At 43.4% G+C, this 25520-nt stretch overlaps 1 protein-coding gene across 2 annotated transcripts; it reads left to right on the forward strand.

Annotated features, from left to right (window-relative positions):
* The first annotated feature begins 971 nt into the window (after window positions 1-971).
* Nf1 (neurofibromin 1) lies at window positions 972-25282 on the forward strand. Of its 2 annotated transcripts, none has more exons than XM_086993410.1 (13): window positions 972-6350; window positions 9635-9772; window positions 9953-10045; window positions 10295-10589; window positions 10851-11164; window positions 11299-11681; window positions 12206-12476; window positions 12987-13297; window positions 13661-17925; window positions 18225-19457; window positions 19817-20431; window positions 20867-21117; window positions 21262-25282. In XM_086993410.1, exons 1-13 carry the CDS (start codon window positions 6291-6293, stop codon window positions 21382-21384), a joined length of 8352 nt encoding a protein of 2783 aa, XP_086849536.1. In that variant the 5' UTR covers window positions 972-6290; the 3' UTR covers window positions 21385-25282. The 2 variants fall into 2 exon arrangements, with proteins under 2 accessions (XP_086849536.1, XP_022666413.1); XM_022810678.2 differs by having other exon boundaries at window positions 988-6350; window positions 18225-19514.
* The last annotated feature ends 238 nt before the right edge of the window (window positions 25283-25520 follow it).

Consider the following 25520-nt stretch of genomic DNA (forward strand, 5'->3'; position numbering starts at 1 on the left):
TTTGGCACAGTACGCCATTTGTTCAAGCGATATGTTATTCATTGGACGACCGTGACACAGATGAGAAATAAATGGTGGACAAAATTTTAGGTGCTTGAATTTGAATACCTAACTGTGACACGGAAACATATTTTTGCGTGCATGTGGTCTAAAATAATGCCAAGTTCACTCTCTCATAAGCTATTCCTCTCCCAGCTGAAACTTTTAATGTGGTCCTTCTATATGGGGGGACAGCAGTCTGATGCCAACTGGAAGTTCGCTTCGACAGATAGGGAAATATAACAGACCAGCGAGATTTCGCTACGTCGATTACGATTTTTCTAGGGTCCTTACAATAAATTACAATATGCTTATAATAAGGTCTACAACTCTCAGTACCGATCAGCTCATACAGGTGTATTAAGGCCTATTTGAAAAATAGGAGTGTGTGTGTAAACCTAAAAGATAATCGTATTTTCATGCGCGTCTCATGTCTTTCAAGGATATAATTTATTTTCACTGTTGTCTAGAACATTTGTTCGTGATCTGACAAGAGACGTTCCAGGTGGAGTTACAAGTTATATGCTATTGACTGCAGATATATATTTCCGTTGGTAAGTAGTCAGATCTGATAATTTAGCTTTGCTATTGCCAATTAACATAGTCGGAATGATATTTCTATCTTTACGACGTTTAGGTGTGTAGATATAAAGAAAATGTTTTTTTTTTTCAGGTTTTTACCGGTTTACAGATTCCGTAATTTTTTAGCATTATTATATCTCGTCGTTTCGATTTTAATGTTTTTATTAGCGATAAAAGGAGTAAAATATTATGCTGAATTGATCTTGGAAGCCATACACAAACTGTAAATAATCGTGTGTATATATAATATTAATTTATTTTTAAAAAAAGACGAAAGAAGCCCCAATTTTGTTTAATATAAGTTTAAGGGTCGGTTTGAGAGAACGAACCATTATGACATACAATTTCTGGACAATTTGTACGAGGACAGACTGGCATTTGGTCAGAGGGACTGGTAAAAAAAAGTTATACGAAAATTATAACTGAATTCTACTGCAACTAACTTCACAGATATTCGAATGAGTTGCACTCAGTTAATTAACAAGGACTTCGCTGACTGTTTATTTTTGGTACCTTTTTTTTTTATTAAAAACTACGTTCATGCTAAGCTTTAATCACATGGGCTCATGCTGAAAAGCAGATAAATTAACAAAGCAAGTACGATACGAATCGTTATATCGATTCAACGTAAATACGTATATCATAGAAATTATTTCTTACAAAATATTAGGATCCTAATAGATAGCACCACTTTTCAAGCACAGCTTCACATTTCTTACCTCAGCCCGTCGCTAGCACAATAGATTAATGTCGGTCCAGATTTTTGCTACCTATCGGCTGACCATACGTAAAGAAAACAGAGGTAGATGAAAGAACATAGTGCTAAATATTTGTTAAGCTGTCGTCGCATGGACCTCGTTTCCACCACCGATGAGAGTTACTTAGCATTCGACAAGTAAAATATTGCAGTGCTCATTGTACAGTGGTGATACCTGTCAATACGGACTAGCCTTCGCACAAAAGTATGCATTATATTATTAAGTTCATTAGATAGAAGTAGCACTCGGAAACTTTAAATGCCTGCGGCACATTATTTATTTACAACGATATGCAAGCATGAATTAGCCTAACAAACAGCTTGAAAAGCATCTTTGTCTATTTTTTCAGTGGCTGAAAAATGGGAATGGTAATTTCTAATAGTTGTTGGACGATATTGTTAGAGCGTATTTATTACCGAGTGGACTGCTGATGCACAGCGAAGCAATAGACGAAAATTATCTACCGTTTGCCTAACTACTGTCGTCTGATGGGGCAGATGATCATTAATTAACCGAGAACGAGAGATCGTTTTTGGTTCACCTATGAGTCTTGTATTCCGTGTAAGTTTGTTTATTTTCACCCGCCTATGGTGAGCGATTGGTAGCTGAAGAATCTATGGCCACTAGAAGTTCTAGGTACGATGCGCTCTCTATTTCCTAGTCCACTCCGTATCGAACAAAACCCGCTCGCCTAGAACTACCACAGTCCCACCAGCAGAAGAATACGTGTCTTTGTATTGTGTATGTGGGCTGTATGCGGCAGTGGTCCTCGTAGTCGTACCGATTAAAGGCTGTGAACAAATGAGGAGAAATTATCTTGAAACTCTTATTGTTTTTCCTTACTTCTGGCCGTGTTCCTGGAGGTTTCGACCCATTTTTCGCTATCCCCTTTTCGCTTCCAGAGAACTAAGCATAGACACGCAGACTCTGATACGGTCAGCAATCTACCTACGCAAACACGATTCACTCGTGTACAGGTTCGAAAAAATAGTAACGTCCTATTAAGTTGTGCGATCGTCTCATGCATTGGAGATGATCACCGCATTACGCCAGATGATTTCAAGGCACGGGCAAGCAGGATCTAGTAGTTATGGAAATGCTATAGAACAACGGCGCCTGCGAGCCGATCGGGCGAGGGTTCGTTTGACTGTGCGTCTCAGCATGTAGATGTGTCTGTGTGTGGGTGTTTGTGGCGCGTGTCTGCGTGTGTGTGTGTGTTCGTAATTAGGAATGGCTGTGTGACTGAAATGTATGTATGCGTACCCGTTTGTACAACTGTCTTGGTCATCCTATGTGGTACTCTCGATGCTGCGCTCGATCGACGTGCAAACAGGTCCGCGTATTCCCGCCGTGTCACGGCGGCATAATATAATACGAACTCCGCACGTACAAAGGACACGGCCGATCCCCAGCGATCAGCTTTCTCGCACTCGACAAATGCCATATACGTGTACGCGAATGTTCGGCTTTCCTGTATGATTTCCCCCGCGCCTGTGGTACGCTGAAACGACTCCACTCTATAGGTTGAGCGATACAGACGAACTTCTTTCGCCTGTGAAGCCGCCTGTATTGACGGTGTGCGAGCGCGCGTGGTACGAAGGGCACCCATCTGTCTGCTTATACGCACGCTTTCTGTGGTACGCGAGCGGCTCACTGCAGCGGCTGTGGAAGCGCCTTCGGTCCCAGCACTTTCCATCTACGACGACGATTGGTCTTTCCGCCCGTATATCTTCCTCTGTCGCTTTCGTATGGCGGCCACTAAGTACTGCTAGCGCTGATGCTTACAACCTTGCAGCTGCCGTCGCTGCTACTACTGCTGCTGCTGTTGCCGCAGGCGATTGTTTCTGCTGTGACCCTGTGGTACGTCGAGCGGTGTCTCTACTCGCCGTAATCGCTGGTGCCTGTGAGAGCTTGTCGGCGGCTTGTGTGAGAGTGCACGTACGGCTTGGTGCAGCTACGGTGCCGCTGGCACCGCGCCGCTGCTGCTGCTGTAGCTGCAGCAGCCAAAGCATCGGCCGTCGCACAACGTGAAAGAAGAGACGACGAGGAATTGAGCGAGCGACGGACGGACGACGACTTAGTAGCCGCTATAGCTACGGCTTGCTGCCGCTACTGCTGCGGCGACGGCGGAGAGCCACATACAGACGGACAGACAGCGGTGGCCAGAACAGTGGCGAGCGGCCGCATTGATGATGACTGCTTGGTTGATTGTTATAGCCATAGAACATAGTGCATACATACAGTCTAGCTCTACTCTTCGGCAGCTACAGTGGCACCCGTAAAGTTTTTGCCGCTGCCGTCGCTGCTGATGTCGTTGCAGTGTTGCTAATGGTGATGCTAGCGGATAAAGCCTCCTTACGACGGCTGCCATTTCTAATAGAAGAAGAACTAATAATCACAGCAGCAGTAGTAGTAGTTGCAGTGGGCAATGTGGTGTAGGTGTCAATAGTGCGCTTTTCGTTGCTACTGCTGCTGCTGTGGGGTGTCGACCTCGCTACCTCACTACGATCCACTGAACCCCTGTGGAGATTACGGCGTCAACACCAACATCAACAATAACATCAAGGGCCGCAGTAACAACAAGTGATGTGATGACGGAACTGAGCTCAGTCTTGGTGCCGCCGTTGATTTGACTGTGGCCGTGTTATTTTGTAGCGCCTGTGATTACCGCATCTAGCGGACCGTCAGATCAACCTGTGAAAGCGGCAGTCGAAACCCAGCTACGACGATAATAGGAGCCCTAGCGGCGGAAAGACAGGCCGGGGAAGAGAGCAGAAGCCGTTTCCGTCGAAACGACGACCTTACTATTCGTGTCGGCGAGGTCAATTTCGAGCGTGGTCCTCTACTCTGTCCTAACTGCCAACAATTACGGGGCCAGACAGAGAACTGGTGGGGGGGGGGCAGAGAGATAACAACAAGTAAGAGCCAGGATAGGCAAAACGGGAGTGTTTTTGTTCCTCAGTAGTGATCCTCTGTTTGTCTGTCACTCGTTCATGGTGGGGTCTATCGTCTACAGAGTTTATCCGATCAGTCCAGTTACCGTTCCAAGTAGACGTTGTAATTCATCAGAGTTTTAGCTCGACCAAGAGAGAGCGAGTGCAGAGTGGCGTAAAGTTTTGCGGATGAGACTAGCTCGCGTTGCGAAGGACTGTCGTTAGAACAAACAGAGTGGGTGGTCTGCCCGTGACAACATCAGTGAAAGAAGATGGCGTTCGTCAGCCGGAGCAATGTCGATACATCAAACCAGCACTGGAACAGCAGTAGTCGTCGACGTCGTCCTAGCATCAGCTTCAGCCTCAGTGAAAGGAAAACCGCCATTAACAACCTTCTGTTCGACAATAATAAGAGCAAAGCCGATATCGGCAGCAGCCGCACGATCCTTCGTACCCATAACGCCAACAGCCGTAACCGCAATTACGTCAAAAACATTATCTCCTGCAACTACTACTACAGCAACGTCAAACTCAGTTTTCGCCGTGGAGAATTGGTCTCGTGGCGTGCACCGTTCACGGCTCTCGTACACTGAATACCAACATCAGTGATCCCCATTCCAGCTGCCGTAAGCACTTTCGCCCGCTACCAGCCTATCCAAGAGAAGAACAGCGACGGCAACCACAAATTCAGCAGCTCTCGAAGGAGAGAACCCTACGAGATCCACAACTGAAAAGGAAGTACTAGAAAAAATCGAGAAGACTAAACAAGAAGTGGACAACCGCGGTTGGGCTAGAAAGCTGAACAGTGCCACAACCTGTGTCACCGTTTGGGAACATTTGATGCAGACTGCAGGTGGTAGACTAAAGCACCGATCCCCCCGATCATTTGTACATCTTTACGAGACGCCAGTTGAGGGTCTAGCTGGCTCGCCCGCCAAGCGAATGTCAACGGACAGACGTACGAAACGCGTCTATTGTTATTATTATTAGTATGAATAGCGGTGACAGTAATTGCAGTAGCCGTCATAGTAGTAGTAGCAGCGGCAGCAGCTGGTGCTGCTGCTTCTGCTGGCGAAGTAGTGGCAGGAAATTATGCAAATTGTAGTGGTGATGGCAATGGTCAAATTTTGACTGCGTATATCTGAGCGTATAGATCCTGTTAATGCCCTCGGGAATAGGGTTGAAGTTGAGACCAATGCTGGTATCAGTACAGCTCGTTGCCGCCGCCGCTGCCGCCGCTGCCGCCGCCGCCGCCGCCGCCGCCGCGGGCACCGTTTGTAAACGAGAATGGCAGCGTAGTCTCTAGGCGGAGCAGTAGCGTGGTGTCTTCATCACAATGCAGAAAAATAAAAAGAAGATGAATTACAATCAAGATAAATAGAAACAGAGTTGAGAGTCTCAGTTGAACGACCTCTTTTTTCTCTCGTTGCCTTTAGTCTCCGTTCTTATATGTGCTGCTATTTCTGGTCGTTTTTCTAACATTTGGGAAACGTGCGTGAGTGGAAACGCCTGATCGTGCTCGTCAATCAAGCCGTTATCAACATCTTGCGCGTGGTTAGCTGGTTGCTGTTAGTTGTGTATATCGAGGCGTGTTATTAAGATTGTCATTATAACGTAACAGGATGATGACAATAACTGTGTATGCATGTGTGACATAATGCGTGGTTATGTAAGTGAATATAGTGGCTGATAGTCGTGCATGTACCTATGATAGTGCTAATTATCGTCTGTGCAGCTGTCACAGTCTGCGAGTGTGTGGAGGGGGTCGGGCTTGAAAGCCCTGACAGCCCTATCCAGCAGGCCACTTACCACCAGGAGATACTCCGTGTGGCACACAGTTCGCTATATATAGCAACAATAGTAAAAAATAAGTAAAAGCGTGAGTGCACTGCAGCCGCTGCTGCAACAAAACGACAACAGCGAGAGCACCAGGAACAGCACCAATTAACTCATCGGCGATATCAGCACAAACAACATTATGACGACCCCAAAACCAGTCGAGTGGGTCAGCTCCCTCATAACTCGCTTCGAGGAGCAGGTAAGAAGCAAACGAACGAACTAGACACCGGTCACCGTCCGTCAATTGCCACGACTTTAATAATAGACCGCTTAATCCCAACTGGCCGGTCAGAAAGATAGCCAATCATCACAACTCTGTACTAACTACCATGCATATGCACATCTACGTTTTATCTAGACAGGTAGTCTAACCATTACTACTAACAGCGTTCTAGACCAGTTGTAGCTAACGAGAACAAATCTAGTAGGGGGCTGAAGTGACCACAAATGCCCTCGACTTGTATATGAGAAACTGTTTTCGATCAATTTCCAACGTAACGAACCTGTGAATCGGTCAAGTCAGGGTTACGTTAAGAACAGGGCGATAGCAGACTCGCTGCCTATGCCTTTTACTAATATTTTCAGGTGACATCGAAGCAACAACGAGATGATATCATTGTATGATATAATATTGCTCTACGAATGGATAATCTTCAATAGAAGCAGGGCAGTTGTACGTTCTCTAGTTGCATTGTCGTCGTATTAGCCCGTCACATCTCCATTGAGAACGAAAGAATGAGTTAGTACGTCCTGTTCGCACCCGCCCATGTTATGGTCGCCGGTGCTGCTATACACATCGTTGTTTCTGCCGCTGACGCTCGTTCATTCAGGCAGCAGCGTTAACATCGAAGACAGCCACAAGTTGGCTGTCGATTCCTGCGCTGCCGCCGCCGCCGCCCCCTAGTCTTTGCTGGACTCTTGGCATCGGCCCCTTTCCCACTGTCCTTGTGCCCTCTCCACGCCAGAAACATTCATTGATGCAAACCCACTGTCAAAGCTTTACTACTGTTACTATTACTGTTACTGTTGGTAGTACAATTAAGACCGTCTCTTATAATGGCTGCCGCACAGCGGTCAGAGCAGGAATTCAGTCACTCAATGACGAGCGGGGATTGACACAATGACTGACTCAGATGAGCAGCGCTTGTTCCGCGAGTACTACAGTACGCGCGCGAAGAGCGGAAGGCGCGCAGTTCCTTGCTTTTTGCTCTTGTTGATGGTGCTGCTGAGAGAAGTCATTACGTCGTCATCGTCGTCGTTACGGATTTCTTTGTTAGTTGTAATGGTAATAAACGGTGGCAGTAGCAGTGGTTTACGTTGTTTGTTAGAATTGTCGAGGGCGCTAATACTGCAGTCACTGTAAAAATGGACAAGGCTAAAATTATAATATTTACCTCTTTGTCGATTTTTCATGTAGGGAGGAAACAAACGAATGCACCCTGGTCTTGGATCATACCGTTCTAAGCCAATAAAAATAACGTAGACACAAACGACTACTATTCTTACGAGACACGCTTGGTTACCCTAATTTACCCTGTTCGCCCCCGTCTTTCTTCGATTCTAGCTGCGTCCGAGCTACAGGAAATCTTCGATGAAAGGACTCGTAGCTGTCAACCAGTATTAAGCAAAAGATCCAGTACGAACAAATTGCATTGTCGACAAATAAGAACTTGTTGGCGTTTGTCAGATGCTTAAACTGATAAAGTCTCACGACACTATATCGGGCGAGAGTGATTAGTAAAAGGCCTGCTTGTGGTACAGGTAGCCGAACCCGTTTGGAGAAGTTCAGTCGTTCCACGTATCTATGTAATAGTCATGTCATAGTTGAGTGAATATTAGTTAACCATTCAGATAATATTTTTTTTAAATGGCAAAAAAATTCATACAGGGTATAACTATTGTCCCTAGCACAAATGTTGAAAACGATTATCGAGTCAGTCAATGCACTGTTGACAACGATGGCTTATTGAAATTTAACAAAATTTCCAAATGAATCACTCAGTGTCGTCGTTCTTCTAGCCTGTAATTTATCTTTGAGATATTTCCACAGACAAGAATTTGTTGGTATTAGGTTCAATAAACGTGCTGGGTGTTCGGTGAGATTTCTTCTTCCAATACATCTGTCTGAAAGGTGATTATAAAGATATTAAGATGATAGCGTTTTGCTGCTTCGTCCGATTAGAAATAAAATTCGTTATCTTTACAATGCGTGATAAAGAGATTGTTGCTGTTTATTCAAGTCATTTGCACGAGTTAGCGTATTGTAAACAAATAACGACCCAATTAAATTGCATCCGTCCCATTCATTCGCAAGGGCAAATTGCAGTTTGGGATAGAATTGAAATTTTACGCTAGTGAGACTTCAAGATGTTAGTCGCATTGTAGGCTCTATTGCACCACCACTACGCATGCATCCCCCTGCATGAACAGTATGAGTCACATAAAATCGATTTTTAAGCACCGAACCGGACGATTTCAGCTCTAGCGGCACATTACTGACATATAACTATATTGCAGAGTACATTTTTTTTATCTACGACACTTCGACGTACTCTGAACATCCTAAGAAAATGAATTTTTTCAAACTAGTTTAAATCAAACCTATAAGAGGACGCACTGCTGCAAAGCATTTCTGCCAGCGGTCTTAGTTGGCTACTAATGGTGATCAGAATCAACCAAATGAATGTATAAGTTACCATGCTTGTATACTTAATTTATTAAATGGAAAGGTTTGCCAGGCCGTGATGTATGGCAGAGCAGGCTGCTAGATTTAGTGGCATAAGGTTCCCAGCTGAGATTTGTCAAATAATTTGGGTCTTTGATATCGGTTTACGCAAGGAGGTTAGCTCTGAACAGAGCGAATGTAACTTTATCTTATATCTTCTAAATATGTCCAAAAGTGTGCTCCACCCATCTATAGGTAGTTTATGATAGTTGACAAACGATATTGGTAGCTTCGACCTTTGAAAAAAGACTGGACTGGATTAAGTTCCAATAAGAACTGTGAAACTTTTATCTGTTTTGTGTAATCTATGTTCATATTTCTTTCCAGCTTGATTACGATGTGACGCATTGATTAATGAATTCGTGTTTTATGAAAATTCTGTAATTATACAATACACTGTATTCCCTCTTTTGTGCTGATACAGGCCACATGCACGAAAAAGGGGATGTGCATTGCGGGATAATTTTCATACGATCGTGTATTTATTCGAACAAGATAAGAGCTCACTCTGGCCTATTTGCACTATTTTTATTTTATTAGAGTTGCCCTCGTTGATAGTTAGAGGGTATATGGTGTATAGTTACCTGACTGACAGAACCTAATGGATATAAATCGTTATTTTTTTCCTCCTATTTTCTTTTCATTTGATATTCGCATCGTTACCACCTGTCATTTATCTACCGTCCACTTGTCGATCACCTGGGATTTCTTCTTTCGGGAACGCGAACTCACGCTTACACCTTTGAACTTGAACCCAGCTCCCATGCCGTTCGGGGCCAACGACACCGCACAGCCGTCAAAATGTCGAACAGAACAAAGAGTGTTTGATTGCCATTTCGAAATACAAGTTTTCACTTGTCATTTCGTCACTCACCAAAATTCTACAGAGCACAGAGGTTTGTATAGCGGCGCTGCAGTTGGTACCACCAATTCTAATAGCGGATCTATATATAATATAATCTGTCAATAAGCACGGTATAAACTTTATGCAGTTGAACTGAAGTGAAATCTAGTAACGGTTCTTCATTTAGCATCTTTCTAACCGTTGCATCCTGACGTATGAATTTGAATTGTAGCGCGCCCATGGTTCACTCCAGCCAGAATTTGAGAAAAATTATTATGAATCGCAGCTCATAGTACTGGACACGCTTGAGAAATGCCTGAGCAGTGTAAGTACTTGATAATGCCGACCACGGTTAATGTGTATAAATGCGTTAGTACTGCAATTTTCCTAAGTACAGCAGCTAATTTTTCTGCTATTAAAATATACTTGCGCGGCGTTTAGCGTTCACAGTAAACAAAAATGACAAATTTTGGCAGATACTACGATTTTGTGGGATTTTTGAAACATATAATGGAAAACGTTTATTTCATATTCCTTTTCGTGGGTGCAATTCGTATTTTTTGTACACCCTCAGCAACCCAGAGATTCCGAACGGAGCTACGACGAAGCCATGAATGTAAAGGCCCTTCTCCGCGAACTCTGCCAGTTTATGGATATGCCAGATTCACCAATGGTTACCCCGCTCAAATCGCTCGCATCCAAGGTGCTATTTGCTCTGTCTCAGAACAATTTTAACACCGTGTTCTCAAGGATCTCAGCGAAGCTATCAGAGCTTAGTACGACCGCAGAAGAAACTACAGACTTCTCAGACATCGAACTGGTCCAGCACATCAACCTCGATATTGCCCGCCTTATTAAACTTCTACAGGGTCTGTATTTATTGAAGCGAGGTCACTGACATTGTAGCCAATGTGTCTTAAAGAAGTCTGACTATAATTTTCAGGCGACAAAAGAATACAAAGCACACTCCCAAAGATTTCGATCGTACTTAGCTAACATTTCGTTCAAGCCACGCTTCTCTATTGGTCGCATACATTTTTGGGACGTTCCGCTCATGCCACATACGTTCCGCTATTCGCTTCGTGTAACCGTATAGATCTTGCAAACTTTGTTTTTGTTTTGCGTTGTAGATTCAACTGTGAAGATGAAAGCTTTGAGAAAAAATGCGCATATCTGTCTTATGAACAGTCTTGAAAAAGCGATCTGGAACTGGCTGGATACGTACCCTAATGAGTTTGCGGACCTTCAAAAAAATCCCAATGAGGAACTCATAGAGATTGCTGATAAACTTTTTGACCAGCTAGAGGTTTTTGCTGAATCCAACAAACGGAAAGCCCAAGCATGGCCACTGCAGATTATGCTCTTGCTCCTCATACCCCCGGCCATTGAAGAAATCGCTGCAGCGGAAAACGGGCTACAATGTGGACAAAGGCATCTAAAGAAGGTTTGTTATTAGATATACCAGGTATAATAACAGCAATTATGGTTAATAATAATAATAGTAAATAGATGGAAACAATAATTCCGAACAATCCATACAAAGTGATGCTAACTTGTTGACGTTTTAATATTTGATAGCGGCAATTTATGGACTCGATTAAAAAAGCTCTACTGCCACACGGAGCCTCGAAACAGCTCACGGAAGGTGCAGCGGTCACATGCGTAAAACTGTGTAAAGCTTCAACATACATTAACATATTAGACTCGACCAATGTAATGTTCGTCCTAGTGCAGTCAATCATGCAGGACCTCAAGTTATTGCTATTCAACCCAGCGAAACCATTCGTTCGCACAAGCTCCCAGTCGGCAATGTGGGCCGATGTCGAGCTCATGATCGACTGTTTTGTCTCATGTTTTCGAATAAATCCGCATAACAACGAGGCAACGAAAGTCTGTCTCCACCAGGCAACTAATGTGAATATGACAACATACCACTTTGTCTTGCTGAGCGCGCTCTATCGGTGAGTATCGGTGTTCTTAAATAAACAAGTAAGTCTATTATTCAAATAGTCCTATTTAATCTCATAGAAGTTGTCCATATTTTTGTTAATTGTTTTGACCATTTTGCTAGGTGAGTGCTACAGCCATTTGAAATCATGTTTTTGATCGATTCAGTGTAGCAAGAAAAAAGGAACGATGCAGTTCTCATTTATAGCCAGTGTCCCTGTTTAAAATCCTTCGTTGCAATAATTTTTTTTTATCGAATCTGATAAATGATTTATGTGGTGTGTTAGCGATTCTACGTTATGTGACAATAATCTGAGGTTACTATGGCGCAAACATCACGACCCATTGCGAGCGTCCTTGAAATGTATGAATACACTCAATTGTCAGATCAAATCGTTCTGAGAAAACTGATTTGGAATAAACAGAATCTCTAACCCGTTTAACAAAGAGATTGGATAATATTCTGGGAATGAAAAAATATTAAGCGAACGACAAGAGTACTCTGTTATTCTAACGGAGCTGCTTCTTTATGTTCCAGGATTATCACGCAACCGCGACTCCCCTGGTGGCCGCAAATTGACGTCTTGTATTCGCGGTCAATTGAGCTGCGTAGTTTGTTCACGGATACGCTAAATAAGGTTACCCAGGGCTTGTCACACACTTCGCTCAGGATGATAAGCTCCTTAACTCTTAAGGAGAAAGTGACAACTCTTAAGTTCAAGGAGCGAGGAGAAGAGTCACTCGGATATAAGAACATCCTGTTACTACTTGTGAGACTAATTCACGCCGATCCGCTGCTTATGCTAAATGTAAGACAAGCACTATTTAAAAACTTGTTTCGTTGCTGGAGAAATTTCACTAATTTGTTATTTTTAATTACGTCGAGGTTTGCCAAATGAACAAATATCAAAATGAAGTTATTTAGCTATCGGTTCAAGTGCAATTAATTTTCATGCATCTGTTAATTTGACTTTTCAAACATTATTTGTCCGCATGGATTCTTAGAACCATCTGCATTTTTCTCAAAGATCCCACATCTAACTATCCACTGTTTTGCAATATGTCTAAGAGTTTCAATTACCTATAATAAATATTTTAAGTTTTACATCCAGTACTGCGATTAAACATAAGCTTTACACTGCCTACCTTTTTGAGCACGAGAAGTGTGCTCGCGGTTTCGAACTTAGATTACTTCACGTTCCTAATTTTAACTAAGTGAACCCATTATTACGACATGATACGAGGACCGTTCTACTATTCTAACCATTGTCATTATCTCGTGCATTGCTGTTCGACGCGCGCTTGATCGTAAATTTCAGAACCAAGGCAAAGCAGGACATGAAATTCAGTCCTCAACACTTGAACTCATTAATGGACTGGTTTCACTCATCCATCAACCGTCGATGCCCGATGTGGCCCAAGAAGCCATGGAAGCCCTGCTGGTTTTGCATCACCCAACGAACATCGAGATGTGGAATCCCGAGGCTCCGATTAATACGTTTTGGGACGTTAGCTCACAGGTCCTCTTTTCAATTTCACAGAAACTTATTCAGCATCAAATAGTCAACTACACCGATATTTTGAAATGGCTCAGAGAGATCCTGAAATGCAGGAATGCATTTTTGATGAGGTTAGTCGATATACGCTTTAACAACCTGTATTCCTACTCATTAGTTTTACTTCGCAATTAACAGGTAATTTGTATTGAGCAATTAGTAAACGTAAGGATTTTCAGTACGTTTTCGACGGTCAATAATAGTCAACAGTTATTAGTTGGTGAGTTATCAGTAATTTGCGACTTCTACGTGTTATGAATCTACAATATGAATCCATATAATGGTAATCTTTCTAACGAAGGTGACTAAATAACAAAGATCAACACTCTTCTCATCAATCCAACAAAAATCAGCGTAGTACGGTAATGCGTTCATTCATTTTTCTATTCAGTTCACTCATCTAAATTCTTCTAATTAATTTTCTTTCGTATTTTCAGACACCGAGACTACGCCAATCTCGGCAGTCACATAGCCATTTGTAAACAGGCTCACATTAAACAAGAAGTGGTTTTTTTCATGTACCTTTGGTCTATCGACATTGAGGCAGTTCTTGTCTCGATGTCGTGTTTCGCACTGTTATGCGAAGAGGCCGATGTACGATGCGGCCAAGACGATCTGACCGTCACGTACCTTTTGCCCAACTATTGTGTCTACCAAGAGCTATCCGCCGCCTCTCAAACACTGACAACTGGACGGGCGGCTCTACAAAAACGCATAATGGGCTTACTACGAAAGATCGAGCATTGTACACAGGGCTGCTCGCAAGCTTGGGAGGACACGTTCATCAACTGGAACTATCTGACAAACTTCCTCGTTCAGTACCCGAAGACAAAACTGGACGACGGCCAGATCTGCGACACTCTCCATCGCACGGTTGGCAAGCGACGTGCGTCGCATCAGAGCACAGATCATGAGCTCGAAGACCAAGTAAACGAATGGGCTAATATGACCGGTTTCTTATCGGCCCTTGGCGGGGTCTGTTTACAACGGAAGTCACCCGCCCGTTCACGCTCATCTAGCTCGGTGCACTCGTCGTACGCAGCAAGCTGTGATGCCCGGAAAATTCTCACCGGACAGGATATCATGCAGCAGTACTGTCCAGTTCTGGACTTCGTCGGCCAGCTGCTAAAACTATTAGTGTGCCATAATGAAAAGTTCGGTACCCAAATTCAAAAGCACGTTAAAGATTTGGTCGCCCATGAGATGGCGCCTTCTCTCTACCCGATCCTATTTGATCAAATAAAATCAATCGTGGAGAAGTTCTTCGACCCACAAGGCCAAGTCATTTTGGCCGATACTAACACGCAGTTTATCGAGCACATCATATTCATTATGAAATCGATCCTTGAGAACAGGGTCGAACATACAGCTGAGCATCTAGGCGTTACATCAATGGAGGCCATGATGTTGGCAATTGTTCGATACGTACGCCATCTGGACACGACGGTGCATGCAATCCACATTAAAACGAAACTTTGTCAATTAGTCGAAGTTATGATGGAACGCCGGGATGATCTTGCATTTCGTCAAGAGATGAAGTTTCGCAATAAGATGGTCGAATATCTAACCGACTGGGTAATGGGCAACTCCCATCAAATCGCCCCACCATCAAGTGGCGACGTGACCGCCTTGACGCGTGACCTTGATCAGGCTTGCATGCGTGCCGTTGCAGCACTCCTGCTGGGCTTACCGTTGCAGCCCGAAGAGAGCGACCGTGGGGATCTTATGGAGGCGAAATCGCAGCTCTTCCTCAAATACTTCTCTTTGTTTATGAATCTTCTTAATGAGTGTGCTGAAATCCCTGAAGACTGCAAGGACGTTGTCACCCCGTCCATGCCGACCGTTACAACCGTAACTACCCGCAACTCGCACAGGCTGCACTCGGTCAAGTTGAGCGAGCTGCGTACGTGCACGATTCAAGCGATGTCGAACCTGCTCAGCGCTAACATTGATTCCGGCCTAATGCACTCAATTGGCCTAGGCTATCATAAGGATTTACAGACGCGAGCTGCATTCATGGAAGTGCTTACTAAAATCCTGCAGCAGGGCACCGAATTTGACATGTTAGCCGAAACTGTCCTGGCTGACCGTTACGAACAGCTCGTGCAGCTAGTGACTATGATTGGCGATAAGGGTGAGCTGCCCATTGCAATGGCCCTTGCTAGCGTCGTGATGAGCCCACAAATGGACGAATTATCCCGCGTGTTCGTCACCCTCTTCGATGCAAAACATCTACTTAGTCCATTGTTGTGGAACATGTTCTACAAGGAGGTCGAGCTATCGGACTGCATGCAGACCCTATTCCGGGGTAATTCATTGGGCAGCAAGATAATGGCGTTCTGCTTTAAAATCTACGGTGCGTCCTACATACATTCGTTACTCGAACCACTCCTATCGCAGCTATTAGAGACGCCTCATTGTAACACAAGCTACGAGGTAGATCCTGCACGAACGGAGTCCGCAGACAACGTCGAAGAGAATCGACTCAATCTGCTCCAGTTGACTGGCCGAGTGTTTACGGCGATTGTCCAATCTGCCGATCGGTTCCCGCAACAACTGCGCTCCATGTGCCATTGTCTGTATCAAGTGCTCAATAAGCGTTTTCCAAATTTCCCGCACAATCTCTCGGCTGTTGGCACCGTTATTTATCTGCGGTTCATCAATCCGGCTATCGTTTCACCGACCGAGTCGGGAATTGTCGATCGACAGCCGTCTCCGCGAACGAAACGTGGTCTGATGCTCATGTCGAAAATCCTCCAAAACATTGCAAATCACATTGAGTTCTCAAAGGAACAGCACATGGTACCATTCAATGACTTTCTCCGAGCCAACTTTGAAGCTAACCGTCGTTGGGTGATGCAAATCACGTCGGACTGCGAGCCGACCGAGCAGACGTCCCATACGATGTCATTTATCAGCGATGCGAACGTTCATGCATTACATCGCTTGCTGTGGAATCATCAAGAGAAGATCGGTGATTATCTCTCGTCGTCGCGTGACCACAAGGCCGTGGGTCGACGGCCATTTGACAAGATGGCCACATTGTTAGCCTATCTAGGCCCGCCCGAACATAAACCGATGGATTCTCAATGGGGTGGCATGGATATGACATCAACCAAATTCGAGGAGATCATGAGCAAGCATAACATGCATGAAAAAGATGAATTCAAATCAATTAAGTCACTTAACATATTTTACCAGAGCGGTACTTCGAGGGCAGGCTATCCCGTTTTCTACTATATTGCACGTCGCTACAAGATCGGCGAAACGAATGGTGACCTCCTCATTTACCACGTCATCCTAACGCTGAAGGCATTCTGCCATAAAGGCTTTGAGCTGGTTATAGATTTCACCCACACTTGTGCAGATAATCGTTTTCGAACCGAATTTCTTCAGAAGTGGTTTGTCGTATTACCCGACATTGCATATGAACGAATTCATGCAGCGTACATCTACAACTGCAACTCGTGGGTACGCGAGTACACCAAGTATCACGATCGAATTTTGGCCCCGTTAAAGGGTAATAGAAAGCTGCTGTTTATCGATTCGCCGCAGAAGCTCAGTGAATATATCGAGGTGGACCAGCAACAGCTGCCAGGGGCTACACTCAGCCTTGAGGAAGATCTTAAGGTATTCAACAATGCCCTAAAGCTAAGTCACAAAGATACGAAAGTTGCTATCAAAGTTGGCCCCACTGCTATCCAAGTAACATCGGCCGAGAAAACCAAAGTCCTGTCGCATTCGGTGCTCCTCAACGATGTCTACTACGCATCAGAAATCGAAGAGGTCTGTTTAGTTGATGACAACCAATTTACACTAACGATCGCCAATGAAAGTGGACCACTGTCATTTATTCACAATGACTGCGACACCATCGTTCAAGCCATCATTCATATTCGAACCCGATGGGAACTCTCTCAGCCAGACACGGTTACCGTCCATACTAAGATACGACCCAAGGACGTACCTGGCACCCTGCTCAACATGGCTTTGTTGAATCTGGGGTCATCTGATCCTAACCTGCGAACAGCGGCTTATAATCTGCTCTGCGCCCTTACTCAGACGTTCGACCTGAAGATAGACGGCCAACTGCTGGAGACCAGTGGATTATGCATCCCCTCAAATAACACCATTTTCATTAAACAGATCAGTGATAAGCTATCGCTGTCGGCATACCATCTGACCCTCGAATTTCTTGAGGAGTGCATACAGGGTTTTTCAGCCTCGTCGATCGAGCTTAAACATCTTTGCCTTGAATATATGACTCCGTGGCTTCCCAACCTCACTCGTTTCTGCAGACATTCGGATGACAACAAGCGACAGCGCGTCGCTACCATTCTCGATAAGCTGATAACGTTAACAATCGAAGAGGTAGAAATGTATCCATCAATTCAGGCTAAAATCTGGGGAAAGATAGGTCAGGTGTCCGACCTTCTGGATATGGTGCTTGATAGTTTTATTAAACGGAGCGTCACCGGTGGGCTGGGATCGGCCCAGGCGGAAATTATGGCCGACACTGCCGTGGCACTTGCGTCGGCTAACGTCCAACTCGTAGCGATGAAGGTCATTAGCCGACTATGTCGGGTTATCGAAAAAACATGTACATCGCCGACGCCGACGTTGGAGCAACATTTGATGTGGGATGATATTGCGATCCTGGCTCGATATCTACTCATGTTATCGTTCAACAACTCACTAGACGGTACGTACGTCTTGGTGAATATTTTCTCGTAAAGAACTAATTGATGGTATCATCTATCTTGCCATAAGTTGTAACGTATGATCTACAAGTACACAGTGTAAGGTAGATATGCAGCTAAAGAAAGCATTAGAAAGTCCCACACAGTCGTCTACAGAAGCACAATATTGGCTAAAGGAATATAGAACGTTCTAGTTGACTTATAGATAACTTGTTTTCTATTATGTGAAGTTCATCAAGGAGTGTTCTGGCTGATGTTGGTTTAGCCCAGACTTAATCTTTGGGTTATTTTTATATTTCAGTGGCAATCCATCTGCCATATTTATTCCACATCGTTACCCTGCTAGTTCACACCGGCCCGCTATCGTTGCGCGCCTCCATTCACGGACTCGTTATTAACATCATCCACTCACTGTGCACTTGTACGAAACCATCGTTTAATGACACCAAACAAACACTTAGACTGTCGCTCGATGAGTTCTCTCTGCCGAAGTTCTACCTGTTGTTTGGCATCTCCAAAGTAAAATCTACAGCGGTCGCCGCGTTTCGGAATAATTATCGTCACAATGACCGTCACCTGGATCGCTCATTCACCTGTGCTGGCACTGACCCCGAACGAATGCCGCTCGCCTCACTTGAGATCATCACTGATGCGCTCCTTGAAATCATGGAAGCGTGTCAGAAGGCCGCAGGCGTTACAGACTGGCTAACACATTGGACAACTTTAGCAAGAAGCTTTGCATTCCGTTATAATCCGGCCTTACAGCCTCGGGCATTAATCGTGTTCGGTTGCATCTCAAAATCGGTCGTCGATTCCGATGTGAAACAACTACTTCGAATTCTTGTAAAGGCACTAGAGTCCTTCCAGGATCTGCAGCTAATAGATGCCATAATCATGTGTCTGACTCGATTACATCCAATGCTTTCGCCTGAATCACCTATTCACCGGGCGCTCTTTTGGGTGGCTATATCAGTTCTACAGCTCGACGAGATTAATCTGTACGCTTCTGGACTAGCACTGCTCGAGCAGAATTTGCACACACTCGATTCGCAGGGTATGTTTGAGGCACCGAATACGCTCAAACAGATCATGATGTCTACCCGTGACCCACTGGAGTGGCACTTCAAACAGCTCGATCATTCGGTCGGACTGTCGTTCAATACGTCGTTCCATTTCGCACTTGTTGGCCATTTGCTCAAAGGATTCCGTCATCCGACACCTACGACGGTATCTCGTACGGCACGAGTACTTAATATGTTGCTCGGTATTGTTGCAAAGCCGTACAAGCGCGATAAGTTTGAGGTAACCCCAGAGGCTGTTCCCTATTTGTCGGCATTGGTCTCTGTCTCTGAAGAGGTTAGATCGCGCTGCCATCTAAAACATCGTTCGGCTCCTTCGTTCATGACGGCCCAATCCGGTTCGATGTCGTCCGCGACGCAACAACAACATCATCAACCACAACAACTGGATACAGTTGCAAAAGCCGATAGCCCAGTTAATGCAAACGCAGCATCACCGAAACGCGACTCGCAAGGTACAAACCTGCTCGCCAAAACAGGCTCTGTCGGACAAGGAAAATCGTTTGACTTAGGTAAACGTCAACGTTCAATTGTACAACAAAATGCTTTCGCCACATTATATATATAACCCAATCCTTTTAGCGCTTTTTCTTATTTTAGAGCATTTTTTTTTTATCATGAAATGCACAACATTCCTAATATTTTCACCTTTAAATAGAAGTGCATAAAAATTAAAAGTAAATGCTGTTAATTGAAGGATAAGTGTTATCATGATAAGCATTATTAACACGCGTAAAAATTCTTCTAATCGAGTGTTTCATGGATCTGTTTTTTTCTCTCTCATTATGGCCTTGATGCATCGACAATGCAACAGGCACTGACGCTAATAGCATGTGTTTAAACAATCAACGCATGGTATTGCGGTCGAGCTCAGCACCGTCCACCTCGCAGAGTCAGAGGCGTGAATCATCTGCCGGGGAAATGGTGTCTTCATCGGCTGTCGCCACAATAGCGGCTGCAAGTGCCCCTCCATTAGTTCCTGTGGTCACAACATCAAGTCGTCCAGGCGTCCTCAGCGGCGGTCCTGGAAACGGTCCTGGACACGTCAGTTCTGCGGGTGTCGACGTATCTGGCCCGGCTACTGCGACAAGCCGTGTATCAATTTCAAATGAAGACAATGTCCTGCTCGATCCTGAAGTGCTGACCGACTTCACAACACAAGCTCTAGTGTTGACCGTACTAGCTACAATGGTCAAATTTACCACCGATGAGAACGAGGCCAGAATTCTTTATGAATATTTGGCCGAGGCTTCGGTTGTTTTTCCCAAGGTGTTTCCCGTCATACATTCACTGCTTGACGGGAAAATTACCAATGTTCTTGCAATCAGCTATGACCAAATTATTTTGTCTGCCGTGCAGTGTATCATTAAGAACATGATCGCCTGCTGCGAAGATCAACAACAACAGCAGCTTCACTATTATCTTCAGAGTAAGTGAAAACGCTGATTGAGTTGGGCGCTAGTTTAAGTTGTTCGGGTTTTGTAAAAAGGAAACATTTTGTAACTAAGATCTCGTAGTCCGCAAATACATAAGCTGTCAAACAACGCATTGGAAAATGTTATTGCAGTCCTGATTTATAATTTCTGACAGGTCAATTTTTTTATGTATTTAGTTGTAGCTCCCGGATTTTCATCAACTAGTGTTACTGATATTCGATAGTTTCAGTGACGCAAAAAGAAAATAAATTTCCTTTTGTGTCGCGTAAAAGTCTATTTGGTATCGTTTCGATACTCCTCTCTATTGCCTCCAGTCATGTTTTGCTAGCACTTTCCAGTGCAGGGTGGAAGGCACGAGTCGAATTTGGTGTCGATCTAATAAAACTGCCACATACCGTGTTATTATTTTTCTACGCAATCCATTTCAGCTTGCGGGTTCGGCGGTCTTTGGCGATTTGCCGGTCCATTTTCTAAATGTCAAACGAATTTGGACAATGCCGAGCTATTTGTCAACTGTCTCGAAGCAATGGTCGAGACGTGCCTTCCGGCTGACGAGAACGAGCCAAGAGAACAGACGCACGAACCTCTCCAACATTATCCCTCGTCGCTGTCTGTTGCGTCCACCCTCAACTTGTCATCATCTATGTCGAGTTTGACACTTGGATCACCTACCGAAAAGGTAAACGCCAAAGTCGAATGCGTCTATTTGATGACAACAATGATTTTTCAGTCGTTTATTATATTGTGTATTATTTTATGCACTTTTCCTATACAGGACCTCACCTTCTGTTCGATACGCTTACATGTTTTTCTACTTTTACAGGATATGACTGCTACGGCGGTCTTCATTGGTGGCGGCGAATCTTCCCGGAATCATCCGCTTCCACGCCAGCGTTCTCTCCGATCATCACAGGCTAAACCGCAAAAGCTGTCGCAGGGCGAATAGCAAACTGCCAGCGGCGGTGCAACGGTAAACTGCAGCCCGGTGACGATTGCCAACTGCAGTCGTTTAGCGAGCTGTTCAGGCGTCTCGCAGCATCAGCCGCAACTTCAATTTCAATTACCGATTCAGCTCCAGGAAGAATTGGAGGAGCATCTGCAGGAGCAATTATTGCAATATCAACAACTGCAGCAGCTGCAACAACAGCAGGCGGCAGGACAAAACTTCATGCTTGTCTCGTTAGCCTGTAGTGAAAACGGACAGACCTCTCTGTCACCAGCCGTGGAACCTATTGTCAATACATCGTTGGCCACCTATAGCCTGAGCGTATCACCGGCAGCCATTGTGCCACTGCCGAGCTCGGAAGACACTCCGACCCCTGCACAGGGTACGCCATAAGTCATTAGTTAAATGGATGATGAGCAATTGGTAGAATTCTTTTCTTCTCGGCTAATATTAGTCTAGTGCTATATAGGTCGTACAGCAAATGGGACCCCATAGTTGAAGCATATTTATGGTTTGACAAAGTTGCTGAGGAGCACGCCTACGTATATACAGGTTACGATATGATGCAGGCATGTCATATCCGATACTGATGACAACCAAATGCCAGATCAACTATCTACTTACTGCCGGAACTAACCGTCATCGGCTATTATAATAAAATCTAATAATCATCGGAACTAGCTAACTGGAGCACGGTGTCGAAGTGCACTAAATTTAATCTTTGCGACCTTGACTTGTTCCCATTAAAACCATCACAAAACAAATGCAGCATACAACCAAGGAAAAAAGGATCAGCACTGGTAATCGTTTGTATATGATCTTGCGAAATGAGATGTGTTGTATGATCTGATGAAATAGATGTTTATACTGTAGAGAGAGATGGACAAGATATTGAAGAACAATAAAGTAAGCTAGTGTCGCGACGTCGATGAGAGAGATAAAGAAGAACAGACAACAGGGAATACAATAGTCCTATGGGCAGCCCACAAAAAGCGATCAGTCATTCTACTCAGCAGCACGATAATCAGTGCAGTATCAGCTGATCGACAACGAAACTACTAGAAAAAAAGAAAATTATCGGCAACTTGTTGAAGACTGACAACGACAACAACAATACGAAATACTAAAGTTAGGAAAGGTCACGGTAAAGCGAAACAAGTATCGAGTCAATCGGTACCTATGTGTTATTTACAACCATCGGGACGCCACCTTACTACCACTCATATTAATAACAATAATAATAACGAAAATATTTGCATCCTTCCGGCTTTGTCCAACGAAGATGAACGAATAATTCGATTATATTACGACTATAGCAGAATTCCATATCGTAACCGCCGTAGAAGCCATATCGTAAACGAGAACGTGAGCGATAGCAACAATTTGTTCTGCTATTAAGATTTTTATAAAAAGGCCAGTGGTAACAATTACTGTTATTAATGATAATAAGAATGACAAATAATACACTATATTGGCATATTAATGTTGTTCGTAGGTTTGGCGCACATCTTAATCTGTATAATAATAATAATAATAATTGTTCAGCAATGATGACAAAGGGAAGACCATTTCGTCAACACAACAACTAAACGCTGTACGAAAAATAGCATTAGATGATGGTAGGTTCTATGCTTCGAGAAGAACTGTCCTTTGGTCATTATAATAATATTTATTGTTATTATGGCTTGAATAGTATCTGAATGCGTATTTAAACGAACCTTTTTTTTTCTTTTTTTTTTTTGTTTTTTTGTACATAATGTGTTTTCGAGAGAAATCATAATATTTTATTTTAAGAGAGACGTGAACTTCCCGGCGATGGCCTGACTGGCCATTCTAATCATGTGTGTCCCTCCAGCTAAGGGAAGCATGTCTCTGTTATAACGGTAACTGTATTTATTATAAAGAGAAAAGGTTATGTTGCGCGGAAGAAACCAAAGTCAGTTCAAGGCTAATAAATGAAGAGAGAAGTAACAGAGCGGACGAGCATCGAAAGAAAATCACAATTACCGAACCGTTTGTATTCGAACGCTCAGCTTTGAGCATTTTTGTCAATATTTAAGCAATGCTATATAATGTACAGACTGTAATTGTATACTAATGTGCTTATTTTAACCGTTCAATAAGTTATTTTATTGTTTTTAAGTTATATGGTAATAGCAATTTAAAGAATAGCCTGCAGGGGGAATACAGGAGTGGAATGGGAGTAATAATTTATCCGTAAAGGAACGAGTGCCACGTAGACGTATTGACTCCCTGTTGAATTTAATCTCTACGCTTGTTACAGATATCAGCAAAAAAAAAAAAGCAATATCATTAATATAACACAGTTGTGGGACGATTTCGTAACATTCTTCAACCATGTTATATGTAAATACCGGTCTTGTGAACTTTCCTACACACACCCCTGGAAACTGGCAGTATAAGCTTCAGCAAATAATTATAAATAAGATTTCTTTAATTGAAGGGTTATCATATAATTAATTCGTTTGCAATTAATCGATGGCATTTTTTACTGAGTTTCTTGATTAAACCAAACCTATTCTAGCACTTACTGCTGATCGCTTACGTGCTACAATGATTAATTCATTGGCACTGCTAAAATAACTTTCCTGTCGAATTAACGACATACACTTGTTTAATTAGTTTATTGATGTTGTTGTTGATTGTAAAAGCCGGCCTAGTTTACCGGTGCATAATATGTACATTCAATTATTATTTAGATGTGCTACTATCTAGATGGGACTGTATGGGTATTGTGTACGTGTACGCACCAGCGGTTCAGTATGACACACGGTGATTGATCGAATCTGTTAATGGTTTGAGATCACACACAAAATACGCGATACAATCAAATAATACCAAGAGCAAGCGAGATGAGAAAAACGCATAAACATTTCAAACCTCTTTGACAAATATCATCGACATAGAGATGAAGAGTCAGGTCAGTCTCAGGCCGAATGAAATCGAAAACAAGGCGGTTATATAGGTACTATGTTATAAATAATCAATTGCTATAGGTGTCTAACTGCGTGTGCAAATTGACCACTCATACATAGACCTGTGACGAATCACTTATAACAGTGCAAATTCTTAGCTCGAATGCATTGTCTATAACCCTGGGTGCCATATAGATACAAACAGACATACAAATTGAAAAAAAACAAGTATACACATAATATTTAGATGGCAAAAAATGCTGATTTTTTCCACAAAGCGAACGCAGATGCAGTAGAGAAAGCAGTGGAAAAAAAACAGACGTACCAATACGACATTTACTGAATTCTACGAAAGACAATAAACATACAAAACTGAAAAGTTGTTAATTTCATCAATCGAATTCGCCACTAAGTATTCGATCTAACGCTGTCGTTTCGATGATGGCTATTCGTTATAAAGTTGCGTGATCACGTGTAAGTGCACGACTATGTGAAGGCATCAATTGTACATCTTGGGTATTTTGCGATAGGTTGGTTTCTAAAGCGAGTGAAAAGAACGATGATTTCCGGTCGAAGTTATCCTTCTATATATACGTATATATTTTTTGTTCAAAAAGGTAACAACAGAAATAGATCGAGAGGTGATAGAAGGGTGTTCTGCTTAGATTGAATGGGTGAAAAACAGCAAGATGAGCCTGACTACAAATGAAAACTGGGAGACAATAACTAACAGAGGTTAGTAATTATAGCGGCAGTGATCATATCTGAGGCAAGATTGCAAGTCACTATGGATCGCTTCTAATGGAATTTGAATATTACCGGTAAAAAAATTGATGTCAGAAATCTGCCACTAGACGGATGATAGAGGCTATAAGATTGACGACGATGAAGAGACGTGATGTCGATGGACGTGAATGATTGCTCAGCATGACTCTGTAATAAACCTTAAAGGAACACTTTGATTCGGCGTAGTCGAGCCACGCCAGAAAATGGTGAATGTAAAATGGCGAGGGCGGCGGTGTGTCACAGATAAATAGAAACCGTTGTTTTATGGGAGCATTTACAATGCGAATAATTCTAGTTTGAAAAGTTATCAGGGAAATTATCGGAACATACCTATCTGATATACAGATATATATAAATGAAAATATATGTGTGATGATATAAAGGAAATAACTATAACAGTAGATAAGCATATAT

Source organism: Varroa destructor, unplaced genomic scaffold, assembly GCF_002443255.2.
Source record: "Varroa destructor unplaced genomic scaffold, Vdes_3.0 BEIS01000006.1, whole genome shotgun sequence".
NCBI lineage: Eukaryota > Metazoa > Arthropoda > Arachnida > Mesostigmata > Varroidae > Varroa > Varroa destructor.